The sequence below is a fragment of the Arachis hypogaea genome, chromosome 1 (genome assembly GCF_003086295.3).
Source record: "Arachis hypogaea cultivar Tifrunner chromosome 1, arahy.Tifrunner.gnm2.J5K5, whole genome shotgun sequence".
Lineage (NCBI taxonomy): Eukaryota > Viridiplantae > Streptophyta > Magnoliopsida > Fabales > Fabaceae > Arachis > Arachis hypogaea.
This window is the reverse complement of record NC_092036.1, coordinates 101,973,433-101,991,421: the sequence shown is the minus strand read 5'-3', so window position 1 is coordinate 101,991,421 and position 17,989 is coordinate 101,973,433. Positions and strand designations below refer to the sequence as shown.

Sequence of the window (17,989 nt, the reverse complement as noted above, 5' to 3'; positions counted from 1 at the left end):
GGTTTTAATTTAGGATATATTGGTAAAAGTTAGTAAGTACTTTTATAGTTTGATTAAGAGATTATGTATTTGCCAACTAATTGTATCTCAAACGACATAGTCTCCTCATATTTTATCTAGATGTTGTAGGTTCGAATCTCCTTATTTTTAGTAAAAAAAAAAAGATTATATATTTAAATATTAAAAATAATAAAAAAATATAGATAAATAATTTATAATCAGTCAACTTTAAATAACTGTAACTAATAATAATTATGTATTTTTAAAAAAATAAATTCAAATAATTACTAATTAATGACAATTAATTAATATGAAATGCAATTAAAAAATACTTGTCGGCTAAACCCCTATTTGGTAACCTAAAGGATCCTCCTTTTTAGAATAAGAACATCAAAACTTTCTCAATTTCTATATTGGAGATTTAAGCTGCCAAAATATATGTTCATTTTGTTTGAACTTCATAAGTTGTTAGGATTCTAAACTATAGAAGTATATAAAATTGACACATTTGTCTGTATTGTCATGTCACCACGTCACCATCTCAATGGCTTAAACTGTCAGCATTTAAGAAAATAATTAAAATGGTTTTAGAACTTAGATATAAAATTATTAAAATTTAAATAAATAACACATTAAAGACATTAAGACAAAATTGAAACAAAAAGAAAAAATTGATTACAGAAACCATATTTTTTATTTTAAATTTGTCAGATTGATATAATCAGCTATATACACGCTGGCTTCATAGCTTTTCGCATATACAAAGTGTAAAACAGAATCCGTTAACGTTACCATTTCGTGTTAGATTAGACCCCTTCTAATTAAATTAAGTGGAAGGGGGGGAGAAAAACAGAAATACTTGATCAAACTTAGGGGAACAATGTAGAACTAAAGATCTGATTATTAGTAAATAGAAGCATTAAAACACAATAGTATTTCAGATATTCGTCCTCCCACAAATCTTTTTTTTTTTTCTCCCAAACTTAGTACCTTCACAATATAGAACGATTACAGCATTGGGCTCCCCACTTTGCATGTCTATATGATGATGATGATTCTGGAACAACTAATATATATTTTGAAGATAATATGAATGGGGGAGGAATAAATTTGAGGCAATCAAAGACTAAATTTACAGGCCTCTCTCTCCTGCCTAAAATCTTAAAACAAGGCAATGAGCAAGAGGTCAATCCAATTGTATTTCAACGAAATTGAGAGATGAAATGACCGTGTAAAAGACTCTCCAGTCTCTATTTTAATGGCTGGGCCGCCGATCATGGTTGCCCGGCGGTTATATATGCATAGAAGCATCATAACCATACTTCTTGTTCAGTCCCCAATCGAAACTAACTAACAAAGGAAGAACTTGAATATGTCACTCAACGAGACTACGCCTTCAACGCGCTTGCTGCCAGCTTCCACGATGATTAGCCGCCTGACACCTAAATCCACGACATATATAAAGCAGCATTAAATACTTGGCAAGACGATGCTCACGAGAAGCTACATGGAGAGAAAACAAAGCCAATCTAGAAACATTAAGGGAAAACAAAGCTACCTGGATTCGCCAAGCGTTCCATCACTTTATGCAGAGAATCAGATCGCAGACACATCTGACACCTTTGACTTCTCAGCTCATAAGGGTTGTAAGAGTCCTGGCCCAACTGCAATGCCTGGACAAACAAACATGCAAGAGATGATTAGATCCTAAGAAGTTGGCTCGCATACTCAGGAATCGCGTACAATCTTAAGATCTATAGTAAACTTGTCAGTTCAATGAATATATGGATGGGCTCAAACTGGATTTATTCAACTGCTTGAGCATATTTAAAAATATTAAATAAGCAAACCATTCGTCACTAAACTCTCAGGCAGTGTTTGGTTATTCTGACCAGATCGTTTATATTTTTATAGAAGACAAGTACTGCTTCATCTATTAATTCTTATCATTGCACTCCTGTCATAGACTATAAGTAAAACTACTTGACCAGGTTACAAAGAAAAAAGATTTGTGTTCACATATTTAATTTTTGCAATTCTTTTTTTCACACAACAGAAGTTGTCAACAGACGTTTATTGGAATAGGATTGAAAAAATTAACAAACTCACTCACCTGCTGTACAGTCATTTCATCAAGGTTAATATGTGTATAAGCTCTGTCCTTTGCCAAAGCTGTTATATCACTATAAAATGGGTAGGGAAGGAAAAGTTAGAAACTTGACAAGCCACTCCTAAAGAAAGAACTTTCAACAAGACAAGCAATAGATTGATTCCAAATATCTCCAAAAACACATCAAGAAGTATATTAATAAGGAAAAACACAACTAACCTCCGACAGTATATATCCAGTAATGAGTCATTATCGTCAACTATTGGTATTGAACTTACTTGAGCTGCAAAAGCAAGGGGCTTTTGTAAGTATGGGTAAGTATATATTTCTTAGTATTTTGTTCAAATCAGAAACTACCCATCCCTTTCCCCGTCATGATTAATCACACCTAGCAACCAACCTTCTACATAAAGTAGGAGACAGTGCCCTCTACCAGCCTAATGCATCAGAAACATGCTAGGATTTTGTCTATGTTGCTTTTCTTTTTGGTTTGATATGTTCAAGGTCAGACAGAGAAATCACACCTTGAACTAATAGGTTTAGTGCTGAAGTAACCGAAGCACTTGGTCTCAACATTGCTAGAGGTCGTCGATTTGACTCCCCAATTTTGGGCAGCCATGTACCCACAGGAATTGCACATATTGGAAGTTGAAGTATAGGCAACGAACTAGAGCAATGCCTAAAATACCTGCAAATACCTGAAAAATCAATTGGGTAAGAACCAATCATGATTAACAACAGTATAAAGAGCGTTATCACAGAACTTACATTTAAGTATGCCAGAAAGTGAAGCAAGATGTAGTAGCTGTGGAAATGAACCGTCTTCAGAAGATGAATGGATAACAGGAACTGTTGAAACCTCATTTTGCAGGATCTTCACAGCAATATCCTTCAAATTATCATATGGCCCCGCCTACAACAATTTCAATCATAGATGATTAGATAACAATTGCAGTCACTTCTATGAACAAATGTGCATCTGGCATAGTAACATATAAACATTAATTATTGTACAAAGTTTTATACATAACCCAAAATAATGCTTTTAAACTGCAAGTTCCAACATTAATTTGAGATAGCTAAAAGCATAGCTGGTGCAAGAGAGGTACATTTATTAACCATAAGATGATAATAGTCAAACCACATGATTAGTTCATGATTAACAAAATTTATACAAGGCATAAATGCGTGGGAAGATAACAAAAGTAATCCCCCTTTTTTAGAAAATAAACATACAATCTAAGGTTTCCAACTCTCTAAAAAATCTTCCTTTAGTTCAACACAAACTAGTATTACTTTTTTCCATTAATTGCAGAGACGCACATTCTAGCTTTGTAGCATAAACATAGGAAAGATCTATTCTCATTATTCCTCAGAGAGAAACAAAACACATTGAACGTTGTCATCAAACTAAGGTCTTATAAAAGCCACATAAAACACTTACATGGATAAAACGCCTAGGAAATACTGCTCCAGGTCCATTATTTTGTCTATTTAAATAAGATTTTCCTTCTTTCCAAGCAGATATGGTATGCGTTTCAAGCTCCTCTTCTGTTAGATTGGATCCATGACTACCAATCTGAGGAATAGACAAAAAGTATAGAAAACATTTCATAATACTGAACTTGAGTATACCTTACAATTAGAAGAATATACTATAAAAGAAATGATACACTAGTGCATGGTTTAGAGTTGGTGGTGTTTTCTTTTTTTTTTTTTTTTGGGGGGGGGGGGGTAACTTGGCAAGAATTTCTTACCCTCTCTTCTATAATCTTTTCTAAGTCAATTGTGAACGACTCAAAGACGACAAATGGCCAGGTCAAATAAAAAGTTGAGATAAGAGAAGTAATTCTCATATGTTCATGACTAAATTGGCATTTGTTCCCAGTCAACAACATGCAGAATCAATTGAACATCTGTTCATTCAATGTATTGGCCAACAATATCTAATATTGTTTTGCCTATAAACTTTGTAATTTCTCCTGCCACTCATTCATGAAGCTCAATTGTCAAAGGTTGAGGTACATGATGGTTGCACACAACACTAGTCCAGGCATGTATGCAAACTTCTTGGTATGAATATGAACAAAAAGCCAACCTTTAGTGCAACAAAATCACTATAACCATACAATAAATATTTTAGGTATGTTGCTACTAGATTATGCAAGTTGCAATACATCTTGTTCATGTGGTATAGTATTATATTAGCACTTCTAGCCTTCTATGTTACTTGGAAACGAGCCATAAAGACAAGGACTTTATATTTTTAGAAAACCTGACAATAAGCTAATCTATATCTAGAGAATTGGGTTTCTTAACTACCTCTTGGTATCTAAAAATTAAAATTGAAATAAATTTTGATTTCTATAAATATATTTAATTATTATATACATATATAATCAATTATAACTACCCATTGACTCTCACTATATTCACATAAATAACTACCTACTAACTATGATAAACCACTAACATTTTTAATTTTCTTAATTTTAGAAAAATAAATAAAATTTATTTTTAAATTTATACTAAAAATAAAAAATGTTGGATTGATTGGCACTATTAGTAATATTAAACTAGACTTACCTCTCTCAAAATTAAAATAAAATCCAGGGCACTAAGAACTCCAACAAACTGCCCCTTGCAGAAGTCCCAAAGAGGAGCCATGGGAATTCCCTGCAAATCACCCAATTCGGAGAAGTTGCATATGCAAGCTTCTAATAAGCAGTTGATAAACACACAGTAACAAAGCTAGAGCATATAACGCAAGAAATTGGAGATATATAAACTGTCAAAGCAAATAGCATATGAAAAAATCACTAAAATTCAAGAGAAGTTTCAAAAACTATACACGTCATTTCTGACCTATCTATCAAGGTCAAGACAAGGAGAGTCAGAAAGCAATTATCAACCATATTTTCGCAAAATTATTCATTAACAATGAGTCACCTATACAAAATCTAGTCAAAGGAAGACAAAGATACCTGCTCATGTAGAATGTGAAATGCCTGTTTCACTGGCAGATCAACATCCAAGGCAACAACCTATGGCAGGTGTCACTAAATTAGTAAACTCTGGAATTTGAGGTTGTAAGGTTGATATCTAATTATAAAATCCAAAATTAAGAGATCAATGATAAAGAATCCAAACCTTGCCTGACTCCGGAAGTAATTCATAAGCTGTGCGCATTGACAAGAATGCTGAGATACGCTGACGGGAGGTTTGTACATCAACATCTGATATTCTTGGCAATACCTCACTCAATGTACCATCTGTCAACCGGACCTGAACAAAGGAATTTCAGATGAAAAACAAGAATAAGATTTCACACAGGCAAAAATCAGTTCTAAAAATGCAACAAACAAAATGTTGTACAATATATTCTATGTGACGGCAGGGATATGATTAATAATAGAATTATTAAGATTCAACTGGATTGAAAGGCAATAAAACTATCATGACATCAGGAGTCATTAGATGAGTTGCACATAATCACCGGTCAGATAGCATTATCAATTTTAATATATTGCATATGCTTCAAAATTTCGATGATCTATAATATTCTCAAAACACAGCACACAGAGAACCATGTTTAATAGCAATAATAACAGCTGTCACAAAATAACTAATTATTACCACACGCCGAAAACCCTCATTATCCACATCCATGTTAGAACCAGAAGCTATGTCTGGGTTTAAAACAGGTACGAAATTAAGATCAGTAGCCAATAAAATAGTGTTAACAATCCCGATTTCTCCAGATATATAAGGTTGATGCTCGTCATGCCGCCATTCTCCATCAACATAAAACTTGTACTGCATTCAAATAATTCAAATAATAATATAATAAGTATCCTCTCACCTATCATTGAAAGATACCAGCAAACGTGTGTACAAGCAGAATTACTTACCAACAACCAGTCATTGAAAAACCAAAATAACATTTCAAAACAAATGCTAAAAGTATAAAACAGATCTTCTATTTTAAAGCTCTGTAGAATTCAAACACCATGTCAATTACACTTCCACATTCACAAGATACACTCCAGAGTTTTTAAGGCATCAATTTATAGTTCATACCAGTTAATCCACTTTATTTATTTATTTTTGGTTAATGTATGAAATAGTAATCAATGGTGTTGAATTCAAATCCTATGAGTGGGAAAATAAATAAATAAATACATAAAAATTCAAGAGAAAGACAAAAACATGAGTGACAGATCAAAGAGACCAATCCAAGTTCATTTAACACGGATTATTAACACAGAGCTTAGTGCTATCATCCTATCCTCTCTATGCGGAAGGTTTTGCAACCAAAAAATGTCTCTATAAATAATATCCAATTAAAATTATGAAATCCACAAAGCAACACACACACACACACACAAAAGTATATTCTAGTAAGAACACACAACTTTTTACTTACTCAGTCATTCATCTAAGCCCATCAGCCCATCACTGTAAACTAACCTGATGATAACCGGGGGCTAAGCTATGAATAACTTGAAACACAGTTGGACAACCTTCCACTGGCGACATTTGTAGAAGCTCGGACCACCTTAGAGTCAAAATACAGAAATTTTTTTAGAACCAGAGAGAGAGAGAGAGAGAAAGAAAAAGAGAACAAGAGTTGAGTAACGTGAATCCCACTACAAATTATAATGAATCAAGTAAAAAGGAGCATTCTCGCCAAATAATAATAATAACAACAGGGTCGCAAATAATTAAGGTGTCACCAAAAATTTAGAAGAAGACGCACCGTGTGAAAGAACCACTGAGATACACACTTCTTCCACCATATGGCCACACAAAACGCGTGGGAATTAACACCGTCCCTGCAACACCACTTGTATCTCTCGCAGAATCCATGCTCGAACTGAACATTCCGCTTCGAAATTGAAACTGCTACTTTGAGATTACCTTCCAACTATGCTTCATCATATCATGCCAGCTTCTTCAAGTCGTACAGCAAAATCCAGAAAATGCAGTCCCAATTCAATGCACTGCGAAATCCCCTCCAAAAAATCCCAAATCAAAATCCTTGAGGGGGAAAAAAAGGTTAAAATTTTGATACTATATTACGCGAAAAAATCGAAAATGGGAAGTGCCTATTTCTCACTGTAACACAATCAAATAAGCATTTGAGCTGGGCACGGAAATCAACAACAACAATTTGCATGCAACAAACCCCATTGACTGGCAGGCACAAAACCCTAACCCTAAATCGAGAAAAACCTACCGAATCGAGCTCGAACAGGACGAATTCGAAAATTGATGGCAAAAAATGAAGGCAGTATAATGAAGGAAAGGAAGAGAGAGAATGGAAACCCTATTGAAACGAAAGAGGAAACAAGTTGAGAAAATCGAGGATGGGTGTGGTACGAAAGAATCCAACCATGAAAAAAGACGAAACCTTGAAATAGATGCTGGAAATTTATCAATGAAGGAAATAGGAATGGCAAAAACAAAAAAAAAGTTTGATCTTTAAATAATTACATTTATAATATATTTATATTTATATATTTACTAATTATTTATTGAAAATAAAGAATATGGTCAATGAAATGAAACTACTAGTGTAAAATAATCAGTGCGGTGCCAGATTCACAGATTGTTAAAGCAGAAAAAGTAATATTGACAAAAGCAATATAGTATCTAAATTTTTTTATTTATTTAATAAAATTAGAATATATATTTATTTACCACTTTTAAATAAATTTTAATACAAGTTAAATTTTTATTTGTTGATGATTAGAAATATTTAAGAAACATATTGGAAGATAATAATAATAATAATAATAATAATAATAATAATAATAATAATAATAATAATAATAATAATAGTTTACTGCTTAATAGATAGTAGTACAATAAAGCGGCGGGGTGTAACTGGTTAAACTGTAAAGTATCACAAGGGAGTTGTGGATGCACGTGCGATTCTGTTTCTTGGGTCAAACTGACATTAAATATATTGAAGCTGTACATTTGGAAATTTAATTATTGTGCAAATTTATTTTCTTTTCCAAAAAACAATTAACTAACTTCTTGTCTAAAGTTATATATTTTTTAAATTTATCAATTATAAAGTATATAAATTATAAAGTTTAAAATTTTAATATCTATTATCTATTACATATATAAAAAAAAACATAGAAAGAAAGTATTTGGTGCACAAATTTCTTTTTTTGAAATGCTTTAATTATAAAATTTATTTTTATTATTTCAAAATAATTTTAGTTTAAATATAAGATATTTTTAATCTTGACTAACCACGTATTTATTATTATTATTATTATTTAGTTTATAAAAATGGATTAATAAATAAATTAGTACTTATTAATGCATTGATGCTTATTATGTTTTTATTAAATAAAAAATAAAAAAAACTTTGAATAATAATAATAATAATAATAATAATAATTTTAATATGTGTTCTTAAAACATGTCATAGCTAAACCCAAAAGAAAATTTTATGATAAGCTTTGTATTACATCCAATAATTAATGTAAGGTAATTTTTTCACCATGAACTTTTTTTTCTTCCATATTAAATTGAAGGATTAGTATCAGTTAGATGAATATGATACAAGTAACAAAAAAAAGATCCTTTATCTAAACTTAATTAACATGTGAAATATTATGAATACATGTAATATTAAAATACTTTATATTCAAACATAATTTACTTTTAGATGAAATGAGACTTATATCTCATTTAATGGTAGGTTATGCATAAATTGTCGTCCTGTAATTTGTTTCCTACACATTATGGGTGCTCTTGCTTCCTTTATTTATTTATTTACATGTTTTCTTTTTGAAAACATCCATTTTCATATATTTTATATAAATAATATTAGAAAATTAATTTTTCAGCTAACATCAGTATTTTTTTTTAAAATTATGTCATTTATCTCAAATTTTAGACCATAATTTATAAACTTTTAACTTTAGATTTTAAATTATAAACCTAAACACTAGACTAATGTTAGCTAATTCCTTTTACTTTCTCTTTTTATGCAGATACAGGACACAAATTTTGCAATGGAGTAAATGTCAAGAGAGCCTTCCACATGATCATGGAATAGGTGAGTTATAGGGATTGTATAAATTCTATAAGGTAGGTTGTTGCTTTCAGCTTTGAAGATATAGATGAACTTGTACAGCTGGTTCAGACTGCAATGAACGCCATAAATTCTGCTGGTCTTGCTCGTGCTAGAGATTAACCTGGAAAAGGAAGTGGCTGCATAAGTATATCTATACTGATAACTGTTATCTTAAGGGTACATAACTAGTATTTTAATCAAGAACAAATTGCAATATTATTCTTGATAAATGCATTTTGCTTTCCTTGGCTGCAATATTGCAATGGCCAATAGCCTAAAATGAATAGTTACCAAAAATCTCCACATGTACACAGACCATTTTTGAAATGATGAAATCTATTCACATCTCTCACAACAAAATCTCTCTCTACAATATCACTAATCAGCTTGAAGCTCTCATGACAATCCCTGCACATTCTCAAGTTCTTCATTACTCTGATTGTGACTCCTTTAGGCATATTTATTAATCCAAACGCCAATGCAAGTTTCTCACTGTGCAAACTAACAATTTCCTCTTTGGCTTCCTCTTCTATATCAACAAACACCAAACCTGTAGTTCGTCCTACATATCCCCTTTCCTTCATTCTATGTTTCAATTCCTTTAGCAAGCTCAGAATCTCATTCGCTTGAGAGCACTTTGAGACGTCCCCAGCATGGAACACATAAGTCGAGTTCTTTATCTCAATCCAACTGCTACCAGGTTCCTTGCAAATCCCAGTATGTTTCATTTCAGATCTTAACTGATGAGCATTTTCCCAGTCCCCTGCTAATGCATATGCATTGGACAATGTTACATATGCACCTGCTACTTGCTGATTGGACTCTATTAGCCGCCTGCTGGCTTCGAAGGCGATGTCTACTCTACCATGAAGCCTACTCGCTGAAAGAAGTGTTCCCCACAATATGGAGTACCCATCCCGCTCTACATGAACTGATTTTGCTAACTGGTAGGCTTCCTCAACACGACCTATTCGACCTAGCATATCTGCAACGCATGTATAATGCTTTGAATCAGGCATCACCCTGTATTTCCCATTCATGGAGTTGAAGAGCTCAAGTCCTTTGTCTATTAGCCCTGAATGGCTGCAAGCATGTAAGACTCCAACAAAAGTGACATCATTGGGTTTTATTCTTCTGTCAATCATTTCCTGAAAAAGTTGTAGAGACAAAGTTCCAAGTCCATATTTTGCAGCACCAACAATCATTGAAGTATAGGGAATTACAGAAGGATTTGGGATTCTCCTGAAGACTTTATCAGAATAGTGAACACAACCACATTTGGCATACATGTCCACAAGTGCTGTAGCAACTACATCATTTGCATCGTGGCAAAGACGGATGACCATTCCATGAGTGACCTTCCCAGAACCTAGGCTGCCCAAGCTTGCACAAGCACTGATCACACTGCACAACATGAAATGGTTTGGTTTCTCCATCCTCAAGTGAGTGAACTCCCTAAACAATTGTAGGGCATGATGGCCTTGTGCATTTTGAGCATAAGTGGTGATCATGGAGGTCCAAGAAACCACATTCCTTACACACATGGAATCAAAAACCATCCGAGCTTCATCAACATGATTGCATTTCCCATACATGTCAATGAGGGAAGAACAAACAACACGATTGGACTCAAAGCCCATAACCTCAACACGACCATGAATTCTTCTTCCCATGTCAAGGCTGGCAAGGATAGAACATGCATTGATGAGAGTGGCAAATGTGAATTCATTTGGAAGAACCAATGTCCCCTGCATCTGATGGAAGAGCCAAAGCGCGGTATTGGGTCGACCACAGGTGACATAACCAGCCATAAGGGAAGTCCAAGACACAACATTACGCTGAGGCATTTCGTCGAACAGTTTATGTGCATGGTTAATTTTGAGGAACCTGACGTAACAGTTGATAAGGTGGTTAGTGGTAAAAGTGTCATTTGATAACCCACTTTTGACAACGTTGGAATGCGTGGTGGTTGCAGAGATTAAATTCTTGCAAGTTTGGAGCTGTTCGATGAAGTAGGTTTTGGCATTGGAATCGTAATGGAAGAATGAGTTGTGTTGGCGCGAAACAGTGTGTGTTATTACCAAATTGGACTTCAACGACTGCCTCATCTTTGTTTTATATTGTCCTTAGCTATAGGCTAAACTCTAAATTTAAGGCGAGGATATTCTGGTAATTGCGCAAACCATCTACTATTGCTCTCAATGGCATTGTGAACCGACGATGATGGTTGGTTGAGTTTATATATCATTGCATTGAAATTTGCAAAGAAAGAACTTTGGGACCGAATGTTCTAGAAGATGTGCATGTTTGCGACTACAGGAAATGTTTTTTATATGATTTTTTTTATTGTCTTTTATAAAGAATGAAAAAAAAAAGGTGTTAGTTTGACGAATAAATTACTATTTTTATCCATTAAAATTAAAAATGTTAACATATTTATGGATAGAAGACGGAAATTATCATTTATATCTAAAAAAATATTTTTTGTAAGTAAAATTATTCAAACTCTAAAAATTTAAATAAAAATTCTAAACTAACATTCTCTACGTCACTATTATTATCGTCTCTCTTCCTCTCCCCTTTCTCTCTTCAACCTCTTTCTTTGTCTCACCACGCCAACCACATAAGCAATAACTTGAAAAAAAAGAAAAGATCAAAGCAAATTTTAATTACAGTCACATTCGTAATTCAATGCACAATCGAATTCGAAATCCATAAAACCAACCAACTAACCAACTCAGCTCCCTTTCTTTTCAAATTCCGTCGATTTGATTCTCGCAATAACGTCTTTTGATTCCATCTTTCTAAAAGATTGTGACCAGACGGTGGCTTCACATGTTAAATCAGGGAGGTGTTTGTGAATTACCTCGAGGGAACCACCGTCCTCAAGGAGCTAATCCAAAATGTCGCCAATGTTGGTGCCACTACCGTCTCTCTTTGCCTCGACTTCCGCTCCCACCGCCGCAACTCACTTCTTTTTGACACTCTCGCCCAGAGTTCCGCCCTCCTCGCCTATAACAACGTTGTTTTCACCGAGGAGGATTTTGTCAGCATCTCCAAAATTAGAGGCAACAGCAAGCACGGCCAAGCCTAGAAGACCGGCCGCTTCGGGTATACTAACTTCACGTCTCTTCTCTTCTATTTCGTTTTGATTCCTTGAGTTGAATTTGTCTGTCTTTAGTAGTTTTTCTCAAGGTATTTATCTTTCAAAAGTTTCGGCGACAAATCCCGAAAAGCAGAAGGAGTTAGCGTGACGATTGAAGGGGAGGACGAGGCGGTGGTACTAAGCGGCAATGTGCTCGATGTCAGGATTGGATCACTGATCATGAGAATATTGAGGGAGGGGAGAGACGATGGTAGTAGTGATAGAGAGAAGGATAGTTTCGAAATTTTATTTAATTTTTTAGGGTTCGGATAATTTTGTTTGTAAAAGCCATTTTTTATGGATACAAATGGTAATTTCCATCTTTTATAGGTAGATATGTTAGCATCTTCAACTTTTATGGTTAGAAATGATAGTTTACTCTTAATTTAACATTCGAGATAGAATTTAATTTTAATACAATAACAGTGCACAACGTTTTATATAATCGACTAATTATAATCATTTTTTAGATAATTATTTATGTAATTAATATAAAGATAGTTATTTTTATTAATGTAGTGTTACGTAATTAAATATGTATATGAAAATTAAATTTATATGAGATAAATGGTAAATACATTTATATATTTTATATTTTATTGATTTATTCTATACACATGATTCATGATTGAATATCCCTTATTGTAAAGTGAATTATTAAAAATAGAAAATGTTAGATATTTTTAACATGGTCAAAATAATTGGTATGTTGGATGGTGACACTAATGTAGAATAATTTTGCAATAAGACACTATTTAGCATTGTGTCACTGCTATTCATCATTAAACCCACTTCATAACCACAAGTGTTAAGAAAACCATGACGATATCATATGATCATGCATATGAGAAAGTAGCAGCAGGCAAGAGAAAAAAGTGCATTTACCAAAAGAAGAGAAGGAAAGGACAAAGGTAGGAGAAAAAAATTAAAATAAAATAAATAAAATAAAGAAGCTAATGACACAAGTGCTGTTACATAACTCGATTCATGTTTCTTGTCTCTTCACTTTAATTGATTTTTTTTCCTGTCTTCCTTTTGGTAAAAGAAAAAAGTTTAGTAATGGAGGTGAAATATAGAGTGCAGGACGAATTTCAAATGTTTCTAGAATGCTTGTGTTTTAATACTTTTAGATTTATAAAAAATATATATTAATTAAAATCACCAATTAAAAAAGATAAGATCTCAAAATTTAGTTATTGGGGTAGAAGAGTTTATAATATTTATTTGAGAGTTGTATTTTTTGATACAAAATTTATTATATTATATATTTTTTTAAAAAATGAACTTTTTGACAATTGCAATCTAAATTCAACTGCGTTTTATTCAATTATTATTAGATTTTTTTACGCATAGTCTTTTTTTAATTGACCGACTATCAATAAAAATACTATTTCCACAAATTACAAAATTTTAAGATAACCATAACAAAATAGAATTTTAACATTTACAAGTCGCGAACTGGTTTAGAAGCCATATGGCCTATTATATGCCCCTACACTCCAGTGAATGGTGATAATCATAAGCTATAGTTTGGTGTCACAGCTGATGGAATCCCAAAACATATTAAAATACATAAAGTAGCAAATCATTGGTTTGAGAAATGAAATTAATTAGTTAAACGACAACAATGTGCTAGATTAATGGTGTCTTTGTGAACAGAACATATAAAATATTCAAGAGGAAAGTATCATTTTTATTTTTAAAAATTTGGGATAAATTTTATTTATATTTTTAATGTTTGTAAAAATGATTTAATATTTTTTTTGAAATAAAAAAGCTCAACACATTAAGGTAGAATACAGAAAACCAGCAAAATAACTGACTACTTAAAATATAAACCACCTCTAGTTATTTTCGATATAGCCATCAACAATCAAATGGTTCACCACTATTTCACTCATTAGATAATGTAAAGGACCTGGTTATGATGTTCACCACGCTTGAGCCTTTATTCCTGAAGATCCACTCATTCGGACAACGTAGAGTGATTTAATGTTATGCTACTGTTAATTACACATCATGAACTTTAGTTAAAGTCCTGGAAATCTCTTCTTGAAGTTAGAATACAAATATTTGGGACAGAACCGATGATAATAATTCATTAAAAGTTAAAACTGATTTCTACAACATTTGTATAATTCACTTTTTTAGGAATATAATTGAACCTGAACACAAATAGTGGGTACAATATTGAAATGCAACACTTAAAATCAAACATATCTAAGTTAGAATAATTGAAAAATACAATATGATCTGTTAATATAATTGACGCGGAATAACATTGAATCACTTTTATAAATAGTAATAATATAAATAGAACAATTTAAACATTAAAGACACAAATAAAATTTATCTCAAACGTTAGGAACAAAAATAATAGTATTTAAATTAACGGTATATATGCAAGGCAACATTACAGTAATCAATAATACATGACTTCATCTGAATTTAATATGAGAAGTGAGGTCACTTAAAGTCATGTGTGACTTGTGTATGCCAATCATGTACCAATTTTTTTTTTAATTTGTGTAACCATATCAGCTGAATTCAACTATAAATACCAACTTTAGAAGAAGGAAAAGATATATTAAGAGTTAGCATAGAAATTCATATATAGAAGAATTTCTAGTTTTCATATTCTATCTCTCTTTTCATGGCTCCAGTGCCCATTTCTTCTATCAAAGTTGGGCACATTGATGATGTCCAAGAACTAAGAAAAAATAGACCTAAGACCATTCCTGAAAGATTTGTAAGAGATATGAGTGAGAGACCAACACCTGCTATGGCACTCTCACCACCATCTTCTGACATGCCTGTCATTGATTTCTCTAAGCTCACCAAAGGGAACAGTGAACAAATCCAAAGTGAAACTCTGAAGCTTGCAGATGCTTGTGAAAGTTGGGGTTTTTTTCAGGTATATTATATTATAGATTAGGAAAATTTTCATTTTTTTCTGGAATATGATATTTCATTGATTTTAACAGTTGATTTTAATTATTATATATTATATATTTTTTTATTTTTTATAATTAAAATTAACCGTTAAAATTACTGAAACATTAATATTATTAGAATACCTGAAATTTTTCTGATACATTATATATAACAATAATGTTTGAATTTGATACTCGTTATACACCAAGTTTTACACTTATATAGATTGAGTACCTATATAAAATCTTTTTAAACAAAAAATGTATATAAATTAAATCATTTCTAAGTATGTATACCTTTTGGTTTTACTTTTGTGCTACCCTTTTTTATGTCTGTATATAATTATATTAACTTACCATAATTACATAGCCATCAATTTGTGTGTGCATATTTATACAAACTAAAGTTGAGTGTGTCATTAGGTACTTAATCATGAGGTTGACCTGACATTGATGGAAATCATGGAGAAAAGTAGTAGGGAATTTTTTATGCTTCCTTTGGAAGAAAAACAGAAATACCAGATGGCTCCTGGTACAGTCCAAGGTTATGGCCAGGCTTTTGTTTTCTCAGAGGACCAGAAGTTGGATTGGTGCAATATGTTTGCTCTTGGAATTGAACCTCAGTTTATAAGGAATCCAAATCTATGGCCAAAGAAGCCAGCCACATTTAGGTAACTACTAAAGTAACGACCCCACATACTTATTCTTCTGATAGAAACTCACGTGCAGTTAACTTTATAAATAAGAGTCTCTAAGGTAGCATTTGTTTTGAGGTATAGAGACTGGGAGACTGAGACTAATATCATGTTTATTGGTTTAGAGACTGATACTAAAATTTCTGTCTCTGTTTTCAGACATAGGAGAATAAAATTTTTAGAGATAGAAACTGAAACTTTAATAACATTTTATACCTAAAATACCTTCATTTCAATTAATTAATTCTAATTTTACCTTTTGTACAAATTAAATTAGAATTTTATTCTTGTTTCAATTTTTGTCTCCCACTTTGCACTAAACAGAATATTAAAATTTATTTCAATTTCTATCTTTTAGTCTCTGTCTCTCAGTCTCAGTCTTTCTGTCTCTTTCTCTCCAGCAAACACTACCTAAATGATTTAACAGGTTTGACTAGATTGTCATCTAACGGCTCTAAGCGATCAACTATTATTTTATTTTAGAATATATTATTTGTATGTACACCAAGTCAACAAGCTTTTATCATATACTTTATCAAGTGATAAAAAAGTGTGTTGGTCTAGAATACAACACCAAATGAGTATATAAAACATGTTTTGTTTACATATGAGTTAGTCACTATTAAAATGTAGTATCACATGTATATACATGTAAAATCTTGCAGTGAAACAGTGGAAGTGTATTCAAGAGAAATGAGAAAAGTATGCCAGAATCTGCTGAAATACATAGGATTAGGCCTAGGCTTGGAAGGGGATGTGTTTGAGAAGATGTTTGGTGAGGCAGTACAAGCAATAAGGATGAATTATTACCCTCCATGTTCAAGACCTGACCTTGTTTTAGGCCTAAGTCCTCACTCAGATGGAAGTGCCCTTACTGTTCTGCAGCAAGCAAAGGGAAGCCCTGTGGGACTTCAAATTCTCAAGGATCAAACATGGCTGCCTCTTCAACTCATCCCAAATGCCTTGCTCATTAACATTGGAGACACCATAGAAGTATGTGTCCTCTAATTTGGACTCAATTCTCATTATTTAAAATATAAACTATTCAGAACACAATAAAAAATAGCACAAAACAATCTAAAATTACTTTATTTTATATTCTTTAATTACAATTAGAATAATTGAATAATATTAATTATGATAAATATCAATGTTATATACATAAAATTATCTAGTATTACTGATTTGAAATTATGTATGCAGGTTCTAACAAATGGAAAATACAAGAGTGTGGAGCATAGAGCTGTGGCTCATAAAGACAAAGATAGGCTCTCAATTGTGACATTTTATGCTCCAAGCTATGAAGTGGAGCTAAGTCCAATGCAAGAATTTGTGGATGAAAAAAACACATGCAAGTATAGAAGATACAATCATGGAGAGTACAGCAAACATTATGTAACAAACAAGTTGCAGGGAAAAAAGACATTGGACTTCGCAAAAATCTAAATTAAACAAGTATTAAATTTCACAAACTAAGAATAATTATATTTGGGCCCCACTACTTAAGTTTCCCATCTAGGTATCCTATATATAATGATGTTATGTTGCATGTGTATCTTATACAGGGACAGAAGATTTAATAAATTAATAAATATTTAATTTTAATATGCGTTTAATTATATTTATTAACGTAATATTACATTACACAATTTAATATATATATATATATATATATATATATATATATAATTATTTTATATTAATAATATATTAAAATTAAATACAATTAATAATTGTGACTGTGGACTCCTTAAAGTTAAAGGGAGTGATGCTTTTATGTGTCCACCACATCTTAATAACGCAATTTGCCATCTTTCAAAATGAGAAGCTAGCAAGGACTTAAACACATTTCATGAACTTCATTTTCCATTATTTTATGTGGATTTTAATGGATTGTTTCCTTTGCTTTATTAATAGTTAAGGTCAAGTACGATTTTAGTTTTTAAGGTAGGAATTAAAATTTTTTTTTGTTTTTAATCTTTTTTTTTTTATAAAATCGTCTCT

At 32.1% G+C, this 17,989-nt stretch overlaps 3 protein-coding genes across 18 annotated transcripts; 1 reads left to right on the top strand and 2 right to left on the bottom strand.

The window, feature by feature from the left end:
• Positions 1–883: 883 nt before the first annotated feature.
• Positions 884–7,716, bottom strand: LOC112704366 (sucrose nonfermenting 4-like protein). Of its 16 annotated transcripts, none has more exons than XM_025755712.3 (14): positions 7,350–7,664; positions 6,870–7,150; positions 6,581–6,668; positions 5,747–5,926; positions 5,261–5,395; positions 5,095–5,154; positions 4,697–4,786; positions 3,555–3,689; positions 2,879–3,023; positions 2,635–2,808; positions 2,330–2,393; positions 2,114–2,183; positions 1,559–1,673; positions 884–1,442 (listed from the first exon to the last, which is right to left on the bottom strand). In XM_025755712.3, exons 2-14 carry the CDS (start codon positions 6,992–6,994, stop codon positions 1,351–1,353), a joined length of 1,473 nt encoding a protein of 490 aa, XP_025611497.1. In that variant the 5' UTR covers positions 6,995–7,150; positions 7,350–7,664; the 3' UTR covers positions 884–1,350. The 16 variants fall into 16 exon arrangements, with proteins under 16 accessions (XP_025611497.1, XP_025611496.1, XP_072057261.1 ...); XM_025755711.3 differs by having other exon boundaries at positions 6,870–7,113; positions 7,350–7,596; XM_072201160.1 differs by having other exon boundaries at positions 6,537–6,668; positions 7,350–7,593.
• A 1,630-nt stretch (positions 7,717–9,346) lies between these two features.
• LOC112704349 (pentatricopeptide repeat-containing protein At4g15720-like) lies at positions 9,347–11,406 on the bottom strand. The gene has a single exon (XM_025755710.3). It carries the CDS (start codon positions 11,318–11,320, stop codon positions 9,500–9,502), a length of 1,821 nt encoding a protein of 606 aa, XP_025611495.1. The 5' UTR covers positions 11,321–11,406; the 3' UTR covers positions 9,347–9,499.
• Positions 11,407–14,936: 3,530 nt separating this feature from the next.
• On the top strand, positions 14,937–17,601 carry LOC112704333 (protein LATERAL BRANCHING OXIDOREDUCTASE 1). The gene is made up of 4 exons (XM_025755709.3): positions 14,937–15,271; positions 15,714–15,961; positions 16,651–16,978; positions 17,189–17,601. The coding sequence occupies exons 1-4, from the start codon at positions 15,011–15,013 to the stop codon at positions 17,429–17,431; spliced, it is 1,080 nt and encodes a 359-aa protein (XP_025611494.1). The 5' UTR covers positions 14,937–15,010; the 3' UTR covers positions 17,432–17,601.
• Positions 17,602–17,989: the final 388 nt, after the last annotated feature.

What these genes read in the sequence shown, in the direction of transcription:
- LOC112704333 (XM_025755709.3), top strand. Translation starts at nt 15,011, where the DNA reads ATGGCTCCAGTGCCCATTTCTTCTATCAAAGTTGGGCACATTGATGAT. An exon ending in AAAGTTGGGGTTTTTTTCAG is followed by an intron (nt 15,272 to 15,713) that starts GTATATTATATT and finishes GTGTGTCATTAG; the next exon opens with GTACTTAATCATGAGGTTGA. An exon ending in AAGAAGCCAGCCACATTTAG is followed by an intron (nt 15,962 to 16,650) that starts GTAACTACTAAA and finishes AAAATCTTGCAG; the next exon opens with TGAAACAGTGGAAGTGTATT.
- LOC112704366 (XM_025755712.3), bottom strand. Translation starts at nt 6,994, where the DNA reads ATGTTCAGTTCGAGCATGGATTCTGCGAGAGATACAAGTGGTGTTGCA. An exon ending in TTCCTAGGCGTTTTATCCAT is followed by an intron (nt 3,024 to 3,554) that starts GTAAGTGTTTTA and finishes AAATTGTTGTAG; the next exon opens with GCGGGGCCATATGATAATTT. An exon ending in ACTTTCTGGCATACTTAAAT is followed by an intron (nt 2,809 to 2,878) that starts GTAAGTTCTGTG and finishes TTGATTTTTCAG; the next exon opens with GTATTTGCAGGTATTTTAGG.
- LOC112704349 (XM_025755710.3), bottom strand. Translation starts at nt 11,320, where the DNA reads ATGAGGCAGTCGTTGAAGTCCAATTTGGTAATAACACACACTGTTTCG.